This window comes from Acipenser ruthenus, chromosome 8, assembly GCF_902713425.1.
Source record: "Acipenser ruthenus chromosome 8, fAciRut3.2 maternal haplotype, whole genome shotgun sequence".
NCBI lineage: Eukaryota > Metazoa > Chordata > Actinopteri > Acipenseriformes > Acipenseridae > Acipenser > Acipenser ruthenus.
The window spans coordinates 24,948,581-24,969,274 of NC_081196.1; the positions used below are offsets into that span (position 1 = coordinate 24,948,581).

General features: G+C 41.4%; 1 protein-coding gene across 5 annotated transcripts in view; it reads right to left on the minus strand.

Moving 5' to 3' along the window:
- LOC117406668 (cystathionine beta-synthase-like protein) overlaps positions 1-20,694 on the minus strand; it is a 94,711-nt gene that overhangs the window by 60,907 nt on the left and 13,110 nt on the right. For all 5 annotated transcript variants that reach the window (XM_034010883.3, XM_034010881.3, XM_034010879.3 and 2 more), the window contains exons 4-9: positions 20,266-20,400; positions 9,684-9,763; positions 8,692-8,826; positions 4,586-4,655; positions 3,751-3,842; positions 2,178-2,303 (exon numbers count right to left, since the gene is read on the minus strand). In XM_034010883.3, coding sequence (XP_033866774.2) covers positions 2,178-2,303; positions 3,751-3,842; positions 4,586-4,655; positions 8,692-8,826; positions 9,684-9,763; positions 20,266-20,400 — 638 coding nt within the window. The remainder of the gene's footprint in view (positions 1-2,177; positions 2,304-3,750; positions 3,843-4,585; positions 4,656-8,691; positions 8,827-9,683; positions 9,764-20,265; positions 20,401-20,694) is intronic.

The following is a 20,694-nucleotide window of genomic DNA, read 5'->3' on the forward strand; positions in this document are numbered from 1 at the left end:
ATGCACATTTTTATTGCCTGCGTGCCCAGTTCTGAATGCTGTCTAGATCATTTTGAATGACCTTTGCTGCTGCAACAGTGTTTGCCACTATTTTTGTGTCGTCTGCAAATTTAACAAGTTTGCTTACTATACCAGAATCTAAATCATTAATGTAGATTAGGAATAGCAGAGGACCTAATACTGATCCCTGTGGTACACCACTGGTTACCTCACTCCATTTTGAGGTTTCTCCTCTAATCAGTACTTTCTGTTTTCTACATGTTAACCACTCCCTAATCCATGTGCATGCATTTCCTTGAATCCCTACTGCGTTCAGTTTGAGAATTAATCTTTTATGTGGGACTCTGTCAAAAGCTTTCTGGAACTCTAAATAAACCATGTCGTATGCTTTGCAATTATCCATTTGTCGATGTCGAACAACAACCTGGACTGGGGGAAGTGTTATGGTGTGTGCACAGACGGTGTAGCTACAATGACGGGAAAGCATAATGGGGTCGCAAAGAAAATTAAAGATATAGCACCTTTCACAAAATTAACACAGTGCATGCTTCATAGGGAAAACTTAGTTGTGAAAGATGTCAGATGTCCTTAAAGATGTACTTGACAAGAAAATAAAAAGTTGTCAACTTTATAAAAGCACACCGATTGAATGCATGCATTTTTCAGGTATTGCAGAAATGGAGCAGATGCATCATAGCCTTCTTTTTCAGACAGAGATCAGACGGCTTTCCAAGGGAAAAGGTGTGAATCGAGTTTTTGAACTTCCGGAATCTGTAAAGATGCACAGATTGGCTAGTAAATTCTCACATGAAAATTGGCTTGCTGATATTTTTGATCACCTGAATAACTTAATATTAGCATGCAATGGTGTCAGTCCACTCTTGTCACACTACCGAACAAAGTGTCTGCGTTCATTAGAAACAGAATGTGTGGTAGAAGAGAGTGCGCACAGGAGGGGGGAATGGGAGCATGCTTTCACTTCTTCATGAATTTCTGAACTTCGATGAAGTTGAAGCTGACTGCCTGGCTTTATGTGCTGTAATGGGGGAACCCCCATATTCCCTTCTGCGCCAATTTACTTCAGTGACATGGTAAGTACTTCTGAAAGGATGAGGACCACAAATCCCTTTTTACCAACTAATGTGGAATTGCTTGAAATGACCCCCAGAGAGGATAATCAGTTTATTGAGCTTGGAAACATTTGTGCAAACTATTAAAAGAATTAAATGTGTAAGAAACCATTTATAAGCAAAATGGTGAAGCTGTATGTTTGGGGCACGGGTCTGCAGGTTTGTCTTTTTAAATTAAGGGGTCCCTGGATAAAAAAAAGGTTGAGAGCCACTGCTCTAGACCAAAACATCATATTTATTTAGAACAAGAGGCCACCTTTCTCCAGAAGAATACCACTGAGGTTTTAGCATAACCAACATCAGTAATATATCTTCTGGTTACAATCCCTCATGTTCCTGCCTGCCCATCTTTCAGCTCGTAATAATCATATTTCTCTCGGCTATTTCGTAATAATCATATTTCTCTTGGCTATTTCACGCCTGTTGATGCAAATCATCGGTTTCCACCTTCTCTGGGAAGGTGGTGTAACACAGTGGTGCACAAACTTTTTATATGCCGCCCCCTTCTAAATCTGAAACTGACATGCAAACGAGCCTCACCCATCAGAGCTGCCCCTACACTCCGAGAGCCAATCTCTCCGCTTCCCCGACTCCTCTGAATACAAAACAATTACAAATTTCAAAACTTTTAAGAATGTGTTTGTTAACATTTATGTATTTAGCTAAATGTGGACTTTTTTGTTAAATTTAGGAAAGAACATGTGACTTGCATTAAATCAGGAAAAAAACACCTGTTAATTTTTTTAATACTTGTCCCATACATGGAAGCCACCATTTTCACTGCAGTTTCACTGACACACTCGCCATTTCAAACATCATTTCTCTGTTTCTACAAGTCCTAGAGTGATTTGAAAGGTAAGAACCTGGACTAAGCTGTCTCATGTATTTACTTAAAAATGTTCACATTATTTATTTATTTATTTATTTTTTTAAATAAATAATTTTTACAGAACTGCCTCTTTAGTCATAGTCACGCCCCCCTCTTACTGACTCTCCCATCCCTGGGGGGACTCGCCCCACACAGTGCGCAGCACTTGTGTAACTCACTGATCTGTCAAGGACAGTGGGAATGAAGTCATAGCCGATCCCCTCCACTTCATACGAGGTCTTATCAGTCTTGTTCATTTCCTCCGGGTCAGCAAGGATAGAGCCCTCAGGATCCACTCCAATAATCTGAACAAAAACAGAAAGCCATTTTAATATCAGAAATAAACATTTCATATAGCAAATGGCAGTGCAAAACACCCAAGATTTATGTAACTATTTTTTTAGCCACAACTACTTTAACCTGATCCACAATAATACACTGCACATCCAAAAAAAAAAAAAAAAAAAAAAAAAACGCTGTCCTACAATTCTGAAATGTGCCCTTCACAGTTTACAAACTTTCAGAAACTTAATTCCACCTCCTGCCACTTACTGTGTACTCCAGCTGTTTCTACACCTGGAAAAAAGCGACATGAAGGGTAACATAATACTTGTGACAGACTAAACATGTGTGTCCTTTATAAATATTTGTCAAGTACAATAACTCTATTTTTTCATTGGTTTTGCACACTGAAAATGGTCACTATTTTTTGTTTTTGTTTTGAAAAGTCCAGCAAATTCTAATATTAGCTGCACAACTTAAATTACACATTTGTTGAGAGATTAGTTGATTTCAATTAAACAAATAAAATCATTCATGAAAATGCATCCATGCTTGAGATTTTTGAGGAGTGATTGTAGCTAACAAAATCAGTACAAGTACAACATATTTCCTGGTTTAAAATGCTATAGTATCGTATAAGTTACTTTCAAAACTGCATATTTGAGCCCTATGTAGCTAATGGAAGTGCAAAATAGGTCCAGTTTATAGAATTATCTTATTAGCTACAATTATTTTACTGTATTGGCTTTTACATGCATAATGACTTGGGGGATACTTATGGCAATGATAAATATAACCCAGTTATCCCTAAAACTAACAATTAAAATAATGTAATGTATACAGATTTTGTAAAGCTATTAACTTAAATATTTGAAATACAAGTTAACTTTTTTTGATACACACAAAGTCATAAGTTTATTTCTGTGGATGTTCGTTTTTCTCTGATTAAGACCAAGACGACAGCTCCACAAGTACAAAGATTGTGTTGACGAGGTAAAGAGAAGGGCAAAGTACCAAATGATAGTAGGTTAAAATTATTAAATCCCTTTAGTTTTGGGGGAGGCGGAGGGAGAGACATTTAAAGTTCAGAACTAGATACTGTACAGCGGGATGGCTTTAATCGAGTTTTGCTCATTTGTATAAAAATACACTTTAGTTACTGAACTGTATCTTTTTTTATTTATTTTTTTAAAGAATATTTATTTATAAAAAAAAATAAAAATTATGACCCCTCACATCTTGCTGCATGTCGTTTTTGGTACCTTCACTAAAAACGGGGACAAATATGTACTTAAACTCAAGGTAATAAAAATGCTAGCTCATGTCCTTGACCCATTAGGGGAAGAATAAAACAATCCAGTTTACCTGGTAAAATGACACCACAAACATCAAAACACACTTAGATACTGCTCTGCAGCAAACATTTCTCAGGTTTTTACAGTTCTTTGCGAAACTCAAGTTGGCACTCACCTTGCAGTTAGGGCACTTCTCCTTAAGTTTTCTGGCAATGCCAGTGATGGTGCCCCCTGTCCCAGCTCCAGCCACCAGCATATCAACCTTCCCTAAAAGGTTATAAAACACAGGAAGACGATAAAAAGGAGGTATAAATACTATAGTTAATACACTACCTTCCAACAGCACACATTTATTTTGGACGGCGGCTGAAAGGAAGGCTTCAGAACAGAAAAGCATGCTCTTATCCTCGGTTTCATATTGTTGTCTAGAAAATTGTAGGGGCATCTTGTAGTGTCAGAGTCGGTATCAGCTCAAGTGAACTCAACAGTGGCTAATGGGCTTTAGTGTTAAAGAATAACGCAACTATGTAAAAAACGGACCAAGAGGTTTCAATGTGCTGCAAAGAGAAAGTGTTCTTTTGAAAGAACCAACAAGACTGTTGTAGAATGCCATTAGACCATTAGTTTTTATCTATGTACTTTATGTACTGTGAATGCTGTACTATGGTTATGACTTTGCAAAATTAATTTATCTTATACTTATACAGTGCTTCATTGTACCTAAGAATACAGGCTACAAGCACAGTTGTTGCAAAGTGAAAATTTGAAAAAACTTTGCATTATCCACACAGTATCTTTAAGAACTACAAGAGTTAATGCCTCCCTCATGTGATCTTCAGAATCTCAGGAATCACAGTATGTACTATCGAGCATTTAACCTTAGTGCCAGAAATGTTACCTTTAATTCCAATTACAAAAGTAGACCAATAAAAAAAGCTTGCAAACAATTATGTATTTACAATATCTATAAAGCAGTAAGTAAGTTTCCAGATGTAAACATTCAAACCTACCATCACACTGTTGGATAATCTCCTCGGCTGTAGTGTCATAGTGAGCCAGGGGGTTGCTGGGATTGCGATACTGTGAAAAGGCAACAAGAGTTTCAAGGGCACTAAGTAACACCAGGCAACTTTCAAGCACCTATTTCAGGCAACTGTTGCAGCGATAAGCTGCATGCAACGTTATCAAGGAGTTTTTCAAAGTTGCTCAAAATTAGATACTTTTGATTTTATTGCTTCAACTTTAAACTGTCACAGCAACTTTGTAGCCAATCATGATCCAGATTTATATCATGTGACCTCAAGACGCCAACAGAAAAAAAAATAAAACATGGCTACCAAAAGTAAGTTATCTACATTTTATGTAAAATTATGTTATTTATGTTATAGCTTACAGCAGCTAAATTATTTCATAGAGCTCAAATAGTGAAGGCCTAGTCCATACCATGAAGCCTGGGGCTGGAGTATGTGGGTGAACCTCGTATTAGCGAGAGGGAAGCGGGTACAAGTGAGGGACAACCATAGTCACCTAGCGCCACCTTGTTGGATTTATAGCGTGTTACACTGTGTAATGTTGTATATGTAGTATGTTTGAAAATCCCTGTAAATCACCTCGATTACTTAGTATTCACACATATAACTTTTTATTTCCATCATATTCTAATGACACAGGTTGGGTAAAAGTATGTAAAAATTGAATGAACTTCCAAAACTTGACACTATTCACGTGTCCAAAGTTACACTGAAACATTCAAACACAACTTTGAAATACCATTATGTTGATACAGTGCATCAAACTTGCTAAAAGTGGCCATATTAAAAAGTATTTTGTTGGCTACAAAAAATATTAAAAGTAACACATTCAAAATAAGTTTAAACAACTTTATATATATATATATATATATATATATATATATATATATATATATATATATATATATATATATATATAAATTATCAAAAGTTTATTTCAATTTGTAATACACTTTTGTTTTAGTTCACAGGTTCTTATGTGATCTTCAAATCCTGAATACTTTAAAACGGGACAAGAGAAGACAATCCCTGAAGGAATTGTCGGAACATTTGGGCAAGTGCAATGAATTTTGCTTTACAGGTCTGTATATTTATATTTGAAATTTACATCTTAATATTGCAGTTTATTGCTATAAGCACCCCAAATTAAGTAATTACTTAAAACTATAAATGAAAATTTACACACACAATCATTTTGAAGTGCATACACAGTCTCAAATATATAAGAAGAACATAAGAAAGTTTAACAAACGAGAGGAGGCCATTCAACCCATCTTGCTCGTTTGGTTGTTAGTAGCTTATTGATCCCAGAATCTCATCAAGCAGCTTCTTGAAGGATCCCAGGGTGTCAGCTTCAACAACATTACTGGGGAGTTGGTTCCAGACACTCACAATTCTCTGTGTAAAAAAGTGCCTCCTATTTACTGTTCTGAATGCCCCTTTATCTAATCTCCATTTGTGACCCCTGGTCCTTGTTTCTTTTTTAGAATTTTCAATGCTTGAATCAAATCACCGCATAGTCTCCTTTGTTCAAGACTGAATAGATTCAATTCTTTGAGCCTGTCTGCATACGACATGCCTTTTAAACCCTGGATAATTCTGGTTGCTCTTATTTGCAATCTTTCTAGAGCAGCAATATCCTTTTTGTAACAAGGTTTTATTCACCAATAAACCTTTATTCTGATAACTGCAACCTGGTTAGCGATCTGCACCTAGTAATACAATACCATTCTAGACAATTGTATTCATTGTTTGCTAAAGATAATTTGAAACATCTGAACATAATGGGTTAAAAAGAAGTTTTGACAATCCATCATTGATTTTAAACAGAGAAATAATTCAAATCTAAGTGGAACATTAGGATGATTTACATGAGAGAACATAAAAAAGAAAATAGTAAAAGATCAGGTGCTAGTGCTGATAACCTGTACATCCCAAAATGGCAGCACTGTGAGTGTTTGGCATACATACGAGATGCAGTGCAACCAAAGGCTAGCCGAGACAGCCTCGGCCTATCCCAGGTAATAACACACACATACCTATTCCATAGCAACGAACACCCCGAACTGAGCTACAGTAAAAGACAACCTCAGCCTATCCCAGGTAATAACACACACATACCTATTCCATAGCAACGAACACCCCGAACTGAGCTACAGTAAAAGACAACCTCAGCCTATCCCAGGTAAGAACACACACATACCTATTCCATAGCAACGAACACCCCGAACTGAGCTACAGTAAAAGACAACCTCAGCCTATCCCAGGTAAGAACACACACATACCTATTCCATAGCAACGAACACCCCGAACTGAGCTACAGTAAAAGACAACCTCAGCCTATCCCAGGTAATAACACACACATACCTATTCCATAGCAACGAACACCCCGAACTGAGCTACAGTAAAAGACAACCTCAGCCTATCCCAGGTAAGAACACACACATACCTATTCCATAGCAACGAACACCCCGAACTGAGCTACAGTAAAAGACAACCTCAGCCTATCCCAGGTAATAACACACACATACCTATTCCATAGCAACGAACACCCCGAACTGAGCTACAGTAAAAGACAACCTCAGCCTATCCCAGGTAATAACACACACATACCTATTCCATAGCAACGAACACCCCGAACTGAGCTACAGTAAAAGACAACCTCAGCCTATCCCAGGTAATAACACACACATACCTATTCCATAGCAACGAACACCCCGAACTGAGCTACAGTAAAAGACAACCTCAGCCTATCCCAGGTAAGAACATAAGAACGTTTACAAACGAGAGGAGGCCATTCGGCCCATCTTGTTCGTTTGGTTGTTAGTAGCTTATTGATCCCAGAATCTCATCAAGCAGCTTCTTGAAGGATCCCAGGGTGTCAGCTTCAACAACATTACTGGGGAGTTGGTTCCAGACCCTCACAATTCTCTGTGTAAAAAAGTGCCTCCTATTTTCTGTTCTGAATGCCCCTTTATCTAATCTCCATTTGTGACCCCTGGTCCTTGTTTCTTTTTTCAGGTCGAAAAAGTCCCCTAGGTCGACATTGTCAATACCTTTTAGAATTTTGAATGCTTGAATCAGATCACCGCGTAGTCTTCTTTGTTCAAGACTGAAAAGATTAAATTATTTTAGCCTGTCTGCATACGACATGCCCTTTAAACCCGGGATAATTCTGGTCGCTCTTTGCACTCTTTCTACAGCAGCAATATCCTTTTTGTAACAAGGTGACCAGAACTGAACACAATATTCTAGGTGAGGTCTTACTAATGCATTGTAAAGTTTTAACATTACTTCCCTTGATTTAAATTCAACACTTCTCACAATATATCCGAGCATCTTATTGGCCTTTTTTTAGCTTCCCCATTGTCTAGATGAAGACATTTCCGAGTCAACATAAACTCCTAGGTCTTTTTCATAGATTCCTTCTTCAATTTCAGTATCTCCCATACGATATTTATAATGCACATTTTTATTGCCTGCATGCAGTATCTTACACTTTTCTCTATTAAATGTCATTTGCCATGTGTCTGCCCAGTTCTGAATGCTGTCTAGGTCATTTTTAATATGTTTTAATTGAATGTACAGTAATTAATATCTCTATACACAAGGGAGCTGGTTGGACTTGTCTTTTGAAGGTTTGTAAATTAAATTAAATATTATTGGTTTCTCTCTCAGATCCTTTAGATTCCTAAAAGAAGTTGCCTTTGAAAGTTGTCTGGTGTTGCATAGAAGTTGAAGTTATTTTGTTGCCAGCCACTCTCTTGATATAACAGTTGCCAGTAAAAGTTGCCTCATGTTACATCCGCTTAACAGACCTAATTAGAATGAAAACAACACACAGAACATTGTGTACTTTTTACAATAAACTCACTACATAATTCCTTCTGATTTCTACTCAAATCTTGTAGTTTATGGTAGATATTTGATTGATTGATTAATTCATAGATATTTATGGAACAGTGATGTTCCTGAAAAAGCCTGTGCGTTGGTTTAGAATTTCATCAGAAGGGTGACAGACTGCCTGGAGGACCTCTTCTACCCAATACCAACACTGTATACACTACAATCCCATGGTAATGTACCTGGTCAAGAATGTGGGAGTTTGGGATTTCATTCTTTAGCCTCCAGGCGACACCAACATGGGACTCTGGGGAGTCAAACCTGGCACTGGTGGGTGTCCTCACAATCTCTGCTCCCAGAGCCCTCAGTACATCCACCTGCATAGTAAAAAGAAAAAAGGGTCCAGATACAAAACTGGAACGGTGGGTATGACTACAGGCAGGTAAAGTAGGCCTGCACAAAATATTTCACGGCTGTTTGTGAGGATTCAGATTAGAAATACATGATAAGGTATGCCAAGTTTGTTTTTCTCAGCAGAGCATACATACTAAAAATTTCACATGTAAAAAAAAAGTCAGATATAAACTTACATATCCAATGTTTTGTTACCATTTCACATTTTTGTTAATCCTGGGACTTTAACCCGTTCCTCCAGGAGCAACTAATACTTGGCTAAAGAGCCTTTTCAGATGTATGTTTTATTTCAGCTAACATGACTAACATTCCAGTTGTCATGGTCGTAATTAAGCATTTGGGGGAAAAAAAGTTTTGAAAAATTTAAGTACAAGAGAGTTCAAATTTGCATTCCCCAGTATACCTCAAATCCCTACAAGTATGCCTGGTTTCATTAAGTTGAATTCGTCTTCACTTTTTCACTGCTCCTAATCTATAAAACAGATAAGTAATATTGTTCAATGTTGAGAGTGTAGTTTTGTATAAAAGCTTAAGTATAATGTCATTCAAACAGGAAATAGCCAATTTTCCCATAAAGTTCACTCCTGTATTGTCACGGTACTTACTCCATTTATTTTAACTTGGCAGGAGTAACTACATTGTTACAAAATAATCAATAATTTAGTTTCTGGAAAGGCACCCAGGTTTTGCACAAATCTAATCATAGAGGGAGAGATGATGATAATAATAATAATAATAATAATAATAATAATAATAATAATAATAAAGGAAGAACATTAAACAAGCATATGAAACAGAAACACAAAATGGCAAGACTAACCTTTTCCATGCTCATTTTTTCAGGCATGACGATAATACAGCGGTAACCCTTGACAGCTGCAGCCAAAGCAAGGCCAATACCTATTTGGTGAAAAAAAATGACATTTATTCTAATGAAGTTTATAAAACTGACACAGAAACCAAAACACAGCCCAGGCCGAGCGTAGTGTTTTAGACATCGCTAAAAGGATATGAAGTTTAAAAGTAAACTAATACATGTAATTGGCATTAATGCATATTCACACCTTTAACGTGACTGGCCAGGTGACCGAGGTATCAATAGGGGAGTGAATGTAAAGACGCATCAGTTCTGCCACAGTGTCTGCCGCTGCTCGTATTTTAATGTTGGTTTAAATAAATGCATTACTTTTTCTTTAATTAAAGCCCAGGCTCCTATTTTTATTACACACACAGCAAAATTGGCCATGAGGATGGGACTGGGTTGTCATCCAAAAAAAGTAGCGAGCTACCGGGTTATAAAAGAAATGCAAATTTAAAATGGTCCTCTTCAGCAGCGAGACTGGTTTGTGCTGTGATGAGGCACCGGAAACCTTTGGCACATATGAAGAGAGGTTTCAACAGTAAACATGAAGACAGGTTTCAAAGTAAAACGGCATTGAAGACTGCAAAAGAGCTGCATTTCTGTTGGTGGTCAGACCAAAGATCTCATAGTGCTGGAAAAGCCAGATGAGACAGAGTTCAATGCCTTACTTAAAGAGCAAGTAGCGGGATTCCAAAAAATATAGCGTTACATGTCCCCACATGTTGCTGCAACCAGGGCCGGCATAACCACATGGACAGAACAGGCGGCTGCCTAGGGCGGCAAATTGAAGGGGGCGGCAAAAACGGTACATACAGTGCCTATAGTAAGTATTCACCCCCCCTAGATGTTTTCAAGGTTTGTTGTGTTACAACAACAAACTGCCACAATCACCACCTTGTCCTGCTGAATTTGCCTATTGTCTTCAGATTATATCCAATCTGAAGGCAATATGGATCGGGTGCAAGCTGCTGCATGGTTATATGTTTTCATAATGAGGTCAGCTGTAGAGAGCCGTGGAAAGTGAACTTTTCTTTGCTGCCTTTTCTGTAATTTTATTATCAATAAAAATAGGCTACATGATTGCCATTTGCTATCATGGAATAGTCCTATGTCATTTCTGTGTGACTGAGTTTAGCATGGAGGCTTCGTTGATTTTAATTAAATTAGTAATTACAATAACATGATGTTGATGTTTACAACAACTAGAAACCTGTTTGAGGAACTATTTTTATCCAAAAGTAAATATAACATATTTTTTTCCCATTATAATACTGTAACTTTTATAATTGTATCCATCATACACTCTAAGGCTTGTGCGTTTTGTTGTGTCATGTTCTTCTACAAACCTTTTTTTCTGTTTTAATTTTATTATGACTGTATCTCAGATGGGGGTATAAGAACATAAGAACATAAGAAAGTTTACAAACGAGAGGAGGCCATTCAGCCCATCTTGCTCGTTTGGTTGTTAGTAGCTTATTGATCCCAGAATCTCATCAAGCAGCTTCTTGAAGGATCCCAGGGTGTCAGCTTCAACAACATTACTGGGGAGTTGGTTCCAGACCCTCACAATTCTCTGTGTAAAAAAGTGCCTCCTATTTTCTGTTCTGACTGCCCCTTTATCTAATCTCCTTTTGTGACCCCTGGTCCTTGATTCTTTTTTCACGTCAAAAAAGTCCCATGGGTCGACATTGTCTATACCTTTTAGGATTTTGAATGTTTGAATCAGATCGCCGCATAGTCTTCTTTGTTCAAGACTGAACAGATTCAATTCTTTTAGCCTGTCTGCATACGACATGCCTTTTAAACCTGGGATAATTCTGGTTGCTCTTCTTTGCACTCTTTCTAGAGCAGCAATATCCTTTATGTAACGAGGTGACCAGAACTGAACACAATATTCTAGGTGAGGTCTTACTAATGCATTGTAAAGTTTTAACATTTCTTCTCTTGATTTAAATTCAACACTTCTTTATAGTTTCCCCACATTGTCTAGAAGAAGACATTTCTGAGTCAACATAAATTCCTAGGTCTTTTTCATAGTTCCCATCGTCAATTTCAGTATCTCCCATATGATATTTATGATGCACATTTTTATTGCCTGCATGCAATACTTTACACTTTTCTCTATTAAATTTCATTTGCCATGTGTCTGCCCAGTTCTGAATGCTGTCTAGATCATTTTGAATGACCTTTGCTGCTGCAACAGTGTTTGCCACTCCTCCTGTTTTTGTGTCGTCTGCAAATTTAACAAGTTTGCTTACTATACCAGAATCTAAATCATTAATATAGATTAGGAATAGCAGAGGACCTAATACTGATCCCTGTGGTACACCACTGGTTACCTCGCTCCATTTTGAGGTTTCTCCTCTAATCAGTACTTTCTGTTTTCTACATGTTAACCACTCCCTAATCCATGTGCATGCATTTCCTTGAATCCCTACTGCGTTCAGTTTGAGAATTAATCTTTTATGCGGGACTTTGTCAAAAGCTTTCTGGAAATCTAAATAAACCATTTCGTATGCTTTGCAATTATCCATTGCCAATGTTGAATCCTCAAAAAAGTCAAGCAGGTTAGTCAGACACGATCTCCCTTTCCTAAAACCATGCTGACTGTCTCCCTGGATATTGTTACCATATAGGTAATTTTCCATTTTAGATCTTATTATAGTTTCCATAAGTTTAGATATAATAGAAGTCAGGCTTATTGGTCTGTAGTTACCTGGTTCGGTTTTGTCTCCCTTTTTGTGGATCAGTATTACGTTTGCAATTTTCCAATCTGTCGGTACAACCCCTGTGTCAAGAGACTGTTGCATGATCTTGGTTAGCGGTTTGTAAATAACTTCTTTCATTTCTTTGAGTACTATTGGGAGGATCTCAAAACAAGGGCAACAACTCAGGTATCAAAACAAGGGCAACAACTCAGGTAAGACCACTATTAAATGTATTTATCTTAATGCTAGAAGTCTCAGAAACAAAATGTTAGAACTTGAAGCTACTGCACTAACAAGTAACTACGATGTGATAGGTGTTACAGAAACTTGGTTGTCTGAGAGTGATGGAGACGAATATAATATTAGTGGGTACACACTGTATAGGAAAGACAGGCAGGACAGAAGAGGCGGAGGGGTAGCGCTATACATAAGAAATAGCCTTGAAGCCCAGGTGTTAAATCAGGACAATGAAAACAATGCAGAATCAATATGGGTCAGAATAATGGACACAAATTCAAAGGGCATAATAATAGGAGCATGCTATAGACCGCCAAATTCAGACGCTGAGCAAAATAATCTGTTGTACAATGACATTCGAAATGCGTGTAGAAAAGGAGAAGCCATACTAATGGGATATTTCAACTTCCCCCATATAAAATGGGAAAACCCAATGGGGGGCACGACGGATGAAATTGAAATGGTGGAAATGACAAATGACTGCTTCCTAACGCAATTTGTCAAGGCACCGACTAGAGGGGTGGCATGCCTTGATTTAGTCTTTTCAAATAATGAAGACAGAATAACGAAAACAGAGGTCAGAGAGCCATTGGCAAACTCAGACCACAAAATGGTCTCATTTGAAATATTTTTTAAAACCCCAAAAGTAATGACTAAAGCTAAGGTTTACAATTTTAGAAAAGCAAACTACGAAGGTATGAAACAGAGACTAATAGAAGTAGATTGGAGTAAAATAGAGAAAACATCCACAGAAAAAGGGTGGCTGTTTTTTTAAAATGTAGATGGCCCAGGACCTGGAGCTTTTGGCCAAACAGTCACCTGCGGCCCCGGCCACAGTCCCAGCTCCGTTACAGCCCCATTTGCCATACCCCGCCTCCCCCAGGGGAGATCAGGGTGGAGGGGAAGAGGTGTCCCAGCTGGTGCAAGAGGACACGCTTTTTATAGCGGGCTCTGGGGATGGGTCCTCCTTCTCCTCTGACATGCAGGTAGGAGGGGAGCTCGAACCCCCTGCTGAGGAAGAAGCTGGCATCGAGGTAGCCTCAGAAGCCAGCGATCCCCAATTGTCTAGCTAAGTTTCAGCATTGATGGGATGCCCTGCAGCTTTCCTGCAAGTCCCCTGGACGCTAGCGGCAGAACCACGTCGGTCCGTTTTCCAGACGCAGGCGATGGCTCCTCACCCTCAAAAGTTCCCGGACTTCACGGAAGAGGTACACTCCTCCTGGGATCGTCCGGCCTCAGGTCCTTGCTGAAGCGGGCTGCACCGCTTGCCTCTCTAGAAGGCACGGAAAAGCTGGGCCTAGCTGGGATCCCCCCAGTAGACTCCACCATCACGGCCCTGGTTAAGGCCCTGCCAGTGGGTGGGTTGGCCAGAGACCCAGCGTGCCTGAACCCTTAGTGCGGGGTCACAGAAACACACCTCAAGCGGGCATATGCAGCAGAGGCGCAGGCAACTCGCCTGTCAAACACTGTGTACTGCATGAGGCCCTGCTCCCTGAGCCAGTGACCACAGAGCTACGTCTCCTGTCCAACAAGCTGCTGCAGATCTCCAGTCTCCAAGGGCAAGCTCTTGGCCGGAGACTAGCTAGCTTGATTGTGGCTCGCAGACAGCTGTGGTTGTCGCAAGCCAGGGTCCCCGATGCAGATAAGGCTGCGCTGCCAGACGCGCCTATATCCCAGGGACACACCTTTGGGCCAGCCGTGGACGAGATCCTGCAGAGATCCCACCGGGAATGTGAGGCATCCCGGCAGGTGGTCGCGTTGCTCCCTTCCCGCGCTCCCGCACGGGGCAGGTCAAACTGCTGGTGAGCTCCTCCTACGCGGACTGTCACCAAGACCGTTCCAGTCCCCACGGCTCCGCTGGGTGACCCAAGGCATCACCTACAGGGCACACCAGCAGCGAACAACCGGGCCCACCCAGCAGGCAGAGAGAACGCAGGATGTGGCCAGCCCACACACCAGCATCCCAGGAGGCGTTTCCAGGGCCAAAGCCTTAGACAGCCATCCCAAACTGCCCCGCCGCAGCCTCAGCAGCCCCGGCAGGGCCCCTGAAGGCTGGCAGGCCTCAGGCCCCCTTTTTGGCACAACAGCTGGAGTACTGGCACGCTTGCCCACACACATGGTGGTCGTGACAGAGCACCTGGCAAGGCTGGGCATCACCATCAACGATGCAAAGAGGTGGCTTACACCGGTGCAGTGCATGACGCACTTGGGGCTCCGGCTGGACTCTAGTACGATGCGCGCAGCCATATCGGCCATTCAGCTGGGTCTACTTCACATGTGCCCACTACAAGTGTGGCTCAATGCGTTTCACCTAAATCCCAAATGCGACAGACACCGTCGGCGAGGATGACCTCTCACGTGCAAGGGTGTACATATGGGAGTGGTCTTCAACCGCCAAGTGGTTATGACAGATGCCTCCAACTTGAGTTGGGGGGCAGTCTGGGAAGGCAGAGGAGTCTGCAGATCTTGGTCGGACCGCTGGATGCCCCTGCATATAAACATGCTAGAGCTGCAGGCGGTCTCCCTCGCTCTCCGCCATTTCCTCCCAGTGCCAAGAGGTCCGGACGGACAACACAACAGTGGTGGCGTATGTCAACCAGGGTGGCCTACTGTCTTTTGATGTGGGCTCAGAGAAACTTGCTGTCCCTGCGGGCGACGCACATTCCTGGAGCGGTGAACTGGGAAGCAGACCTCCTCTCCAGAGAGGGTGACTCCACCCTCAGGTAGTGGAGCGCATTTTGGAACGATTCGGGAGGGCACAGATCAAGCTCTTCGCCTGGGTGGAGATGACACACTGCCCCTTGTGGTACTCCCGCCACCGCTTAGGCAGTCAACTCTGCGTCAACGCCCTAGCGCACGAATGGCCCAAAGCGTTTTTGTACGCTTACCCTCCTATACCGCTTCTCTCTGCCTTTCTCGAAAAGGTCCGGTTAGAGGAGGCGTCAGTTCTCCTAGTGGCCTAGGAAAATCTGGTTCTCGACCCAGTGCCAGCTGTTACACGGCCAGCCCTGGGAGATCCTACTGCGCATGGATCTCCTCAGTCAGGCGAGAGACACTCTGCACCAGGAACTGGGCAGGTTCTGGCTATGGGTCTGGCACCTGAAAGATAACAGCTGGTTAGCCCTAGAGCTGTCAGATGCAGTTCTGGGTACTTTTGCAGAACGCTAGGGCAGACTCCACTAGGTCTTTGAACAGCTACAAGTGGAGGTATTTCCAAGCTCGGTGTCTGGCTGGAAGCCATGACCCAATCTCTTGTCCTATGCCAGTTATCTTACAGTTTCTGCAAGAACTGCTTGATGCTGGTAGGTCACCTTCCACTTTGAAGGTGTATTTAGCGGCTATTTCTGCATGGCATGCCCCCGTACATTCGGTGTCTCCGGGTGCACATTTTTTGACTACCCAATTTTTTAAAGGCGCTCGGTGATTACGCCCTCCCAGGAGGACTGTTCTCCCCGAATGGAGTACTGGAGGCTCTCACGAAGGCCCCACTTGAGCCCATATACTCCATAGAGTTGAATTATCTGTCTATGAAGACAGACTTCCTTGTGGCTATCACCGCTAAGTGGGTCAGTGAGCTGCAGGCACTGTCCGTGCACAGCTCCTGCATGCGTATTTGGGAGGATGGCAGCAGGGTGTCTCTGCGCACCAACCCTGTTTTCCTCCCCAAGGTGATCACAGCCTTCCACATTAATCAGTCTATGAAACTGGTCCTTCCATCCACCCCCATTTCCTTCAAGGAAGGATGAGAGATTGAATTTCCTCTGCCCAGTGCGGGCATTGAGATGCTACGTGGATAGGACAAGAGCTCTGCGCCAGTCTGACCAGCTCTTTGTCTGTCACGGGACACGGTTCCTAGGACAGCCCCTCTCTAGCAGCTTCTGTCACATTGGATTGTGGACACAGTCTCGACTGCGTATGATGGTGCTGGCTTGCCCCCACCTGACACTCCACTAGAGGGTTGGCTACAAATTGGGCCCTCTTCAGAGGGGCCTTGCTGTCCGATATTCATACTTTCTCCAAGTTCTACCACCTTAAATGTGGTAGATCCTGCCTTGCCTTCATTATGCACAAGGGTCCTTGAGGGTGTAAGCTCACACCACTATGCTCATATGCTGCCATTCCTTCTCCCTCGCAACTGCTCTGGTATACATTATCCCATAAATAATTTCGTTGGTGGTCATTTTCAAATTGAAAGGGAACGTTAAGTTACTTAGAGAAGACGACCACCAACAGCAAGGTCGCATCGGTCACCCTCACAGGTTCGATGGAAAAAGAGAAATGGCTTCCTCAGGATGACAGTTTATTTATTTTTTTAATTTAGTTGTTGCCAATTATTTTTATTATTTTATCCCAATTTAGAATGGCCAATTATTTTTTAACCCTTTGCGGTCCATTTATTAAATGCGCGTCAGGCACGGCAGGTCTAATTTATTTTCACACGTGCAGTTAATTTTAGCCACGCTGTTTAAAAGTATTTTTTTCCACAGTCAAACGGGTTTAAATGGCCCTGCATATCAACAAAGGACTCACTAGGCATCTCCAGCCCCGCCCCACCCTTTCGTTCGCTATAGCTTTCACCTATGTAAGAAATAAATAATAATAATAATAATAATAATAATAATAATAATAATAATAATAATAATAATAATAGTTGTACATACCGATCAATCATCTCCTGATCACTCGTTTTATCACCAAACTCCTCAATAATGTGATTCAAGTCATTATTTTATTACTATAACATCTCAAAAAAGCTCTGTAAATGTCCGTGTTCTCTGTGCGCTGATTCACAGGCAGCCAGCTTGTTTACTTACGACCGCCCCGTTATCTGATACCAGGGCCATGTATGACTATTCATGAGATACGCCTTTTTTTTTTTTTTTTTCCCCCGACTTGTCTCGGCTCCTGTCGCTCCCACTCGGCAACTGAATGTTTTTCTCGGCTTTTTCCGGAGAAAAAACGACTAGAAACCTGTTTTTTGTGTTGCTATAATGATGTCGGACCCAGTCCGACAAAGGACCTGAGAGGAATAATTGCAATGTCGGACCCAGTCCGACAATGGACCGCAAAGGGTTAAGCTCAGCTCACCGCTACCACCCCTGCGCTGACTCGGGAGGGCGACCATTTAAAAAAAAAAAAGAGCTTTGACCCTTTGCAGTCCATTTATTAAGTGCGTGTCAGGCGCGTCAGGTCCAATTTATTTTCACATGCGCAGTTAATTTTAGACACGCTGTTTAAAAGTATTTTTTTTTCCAGTCAAATGGGTTTAAAAGGCCCTGCATACCAACAAAGCACTCCCTAGGCATCTCCAGCCCTGCCCCACCCTTTCGTTCGCTATAGCTTTCACATATGCTAAGAAATAAATAATAATAATAATAATAATAATAATAATAATAATAATAATAGTTGTACATACCGAACGATCATCTCCTGATCACTCGTTTTATCACCAAACTCCTCAATAATGCAATCCAAGTCATTATTTTATTACTATAACATCTCAAAAAAGCTCAGCAAATGTCCATGTTATTCTCTGTGCGCTGATTCAGTAACAGGCAGCTAGTTTCCTTATGGCAACTTTGACTAATCATGAGATACGCCCTTTTTTTTTTCGGCTTGTCTTGGCTCCTGTCGCTCCCACTCGGCCATTCGATGGTTTTCTCGGCTTTTTCCGTAGAAAAAACGACTAAAAACCAGTTTTTTGTGTCTTTTTGATGATGTCGGACAGGGTCCGACATTGGACCGGATAGGAATAATTGCAATGTCGGACCAGGTCCAACATAAGACCGCAAAGGGTTGAACAAGATGCTCGGATACATTGTGAGAAGTGTTGAATTTAAATCAAGGGAAATAATGTTAAAACTTTACAATGCATTAGTAAGACCTCACCTAGAATATTGTGTTCAGTTCTGGTCACCTCGTTACAAAAATGATATTGCTTCTCTAGAAAAGAGTGCAAAGAAGAGCAACCAGAATTATCCCTGGTTTAAAAGGCATGTCATATGCAGACAGGCTAAAATAATTGAATCTATTCAGTCTTGAACAAAGAAGACTACGCGGTGATCTGATTCAAGCATTCAAAATCCTAAAAGGTATAGACAATGTCGACCCAGGGGACTTTTTGACCTGAAAAAAGAAACAAGGACCAGGGGTCACAAATGGAGAATAGGTAAAAGGGCATTCAGAACAGAAAATAGGAGGCACTTTTTTACACAGAGAATTGTGAGGGTCTGGAACCAACTCCCCAGTAATGTTGTTGAAGCTGACACCCTGGGATCCTTCAAGAAGCTGTTTGATGAGATTCTGGGATCAATAAGCTACTAAAACCAAACAAGCAAGATGGGCTGAATGGCCTCCTCTCGTTTGTAAACTTTCTTATGTTCTTATGTCCTCCGAAGCGTGTATCGTCAGCCGACCGCTTTTTTTCACACTGCGGACAGCCACCCAAGAGCTACAGCATCGGAGGACAACGCAGCTCTTGGGCAGATTACAGGCAAGCCTGCAGGCGCCCGGCCAGACTACAGAGGTCGCTGGTGCGCAGTGAGCCGAGGACACCCTGGCCGACCTAACCCTCCCTCCCCCCGGGCGACGCTCGGCCAATTGTGCGCCGCTCCCTGGGAGCTCCCGTCCACGGTCAGCTGTGGAATAGCCTGGACTCAAACTCGCGACGTCCAGACTATAGAGTGCATCCTGCACTCCATGTGGAGAGCCTTTACTGGATGCGCCATTCGGGAGCCCCCCAGGATGACAGTTTTAATCCTTCGGTGGGCGGGACAGAGTGTGTCATCCCAGGAAAGGGCCCATCGGCAGCTCTGGTATAGTGAGCTCAGTAATTACCTACCCAACGGGCAGGCATATCCCATACATAAAGTCGTTGGTGGTCATCTTCTCTTTCAGGGAACGTTTTGTTTTGTAGTTCAGTCTATATTTAATAATGGGCCATGGTATCTCATGTCATGCACTTTCTAGAAGCTACACCCAGATATTTAACAAAAACCTGTAGTCAAAACAGTGTGTTTATTTTAACATACTAAAGTGCTTGCTTTCCGATTTCCTCATTTTCCCATAATTTCTGTTTGTATTCTTTATCGAGATATTTTTTGTGCTGCTTATCATAAAGAACAAGATATTCAGCACTGCTATAATCAGGCGTTCCCCCATCTTGCCTGTGATATTTGACGTGCAAGTCTGAAAACAAAAAGAGTAGCTCTAGTACACTAGGGTTTGAGAACTGTCCTCTAAATCACTGCAAAAAAAAACAAACAAACATAAGCGCTCTGGCTTTTCTGTTCCGTGCCACATTATAGATCGGTATTGCTGCGTTACCTGTGGTCAATAATTGTTACAATGTGGTCAATAATCCTTACACTATCAGTGCACTAGAGCGACCATTTAAAAAAAAAAGCTTTGAAACAGACTTTAAAGTTATAAGTGTAAAAAGTTGTCAGGATCTTAATGAAAATAAATTGCATGTACGTTATATGTTGCAGCAACACGTGGGGATGTGTAACGCTATATTTTTTCAGAACCCAGCTACTTGCTCTTTAAATGGTTCAAAGATATTAACTGGAGCAAAACGGAACAAAGTAAATCACCAGTGTTCCCAGATGTAGGTTCAATAATGGTGTCTCCTGGTTTCAGAAGGCCATCTCTCTCTGCATCCTCCACCATGCGCAGACTGATTCTGTCTTTCACACTGCCTCCTGCATTGAAGAATTCACACTTCGCCACTACAGGAATGATGGGGATGGGGGAATAAAAAAGAAAAAAAAATACAAAAAATAACATTGTTTTTTTTTTATATCCACATTCTTTTCCACACAAAATTGTAATCACTTGGCAAAATGTAATCTTCCATTCAGATTTAAATAACTTGTGACTTTAAAGCCAGTTCTCGTGAATGCCATGTTGAGTTCAAAGGATTAGAGCTTGTATCTGGCAAACAATGAAAGCACCCACATCCAATACAGTTTATCCACTGAGTTTTCCCTGCAATGTTGCTATATACAGAGTGTTGATGGCTC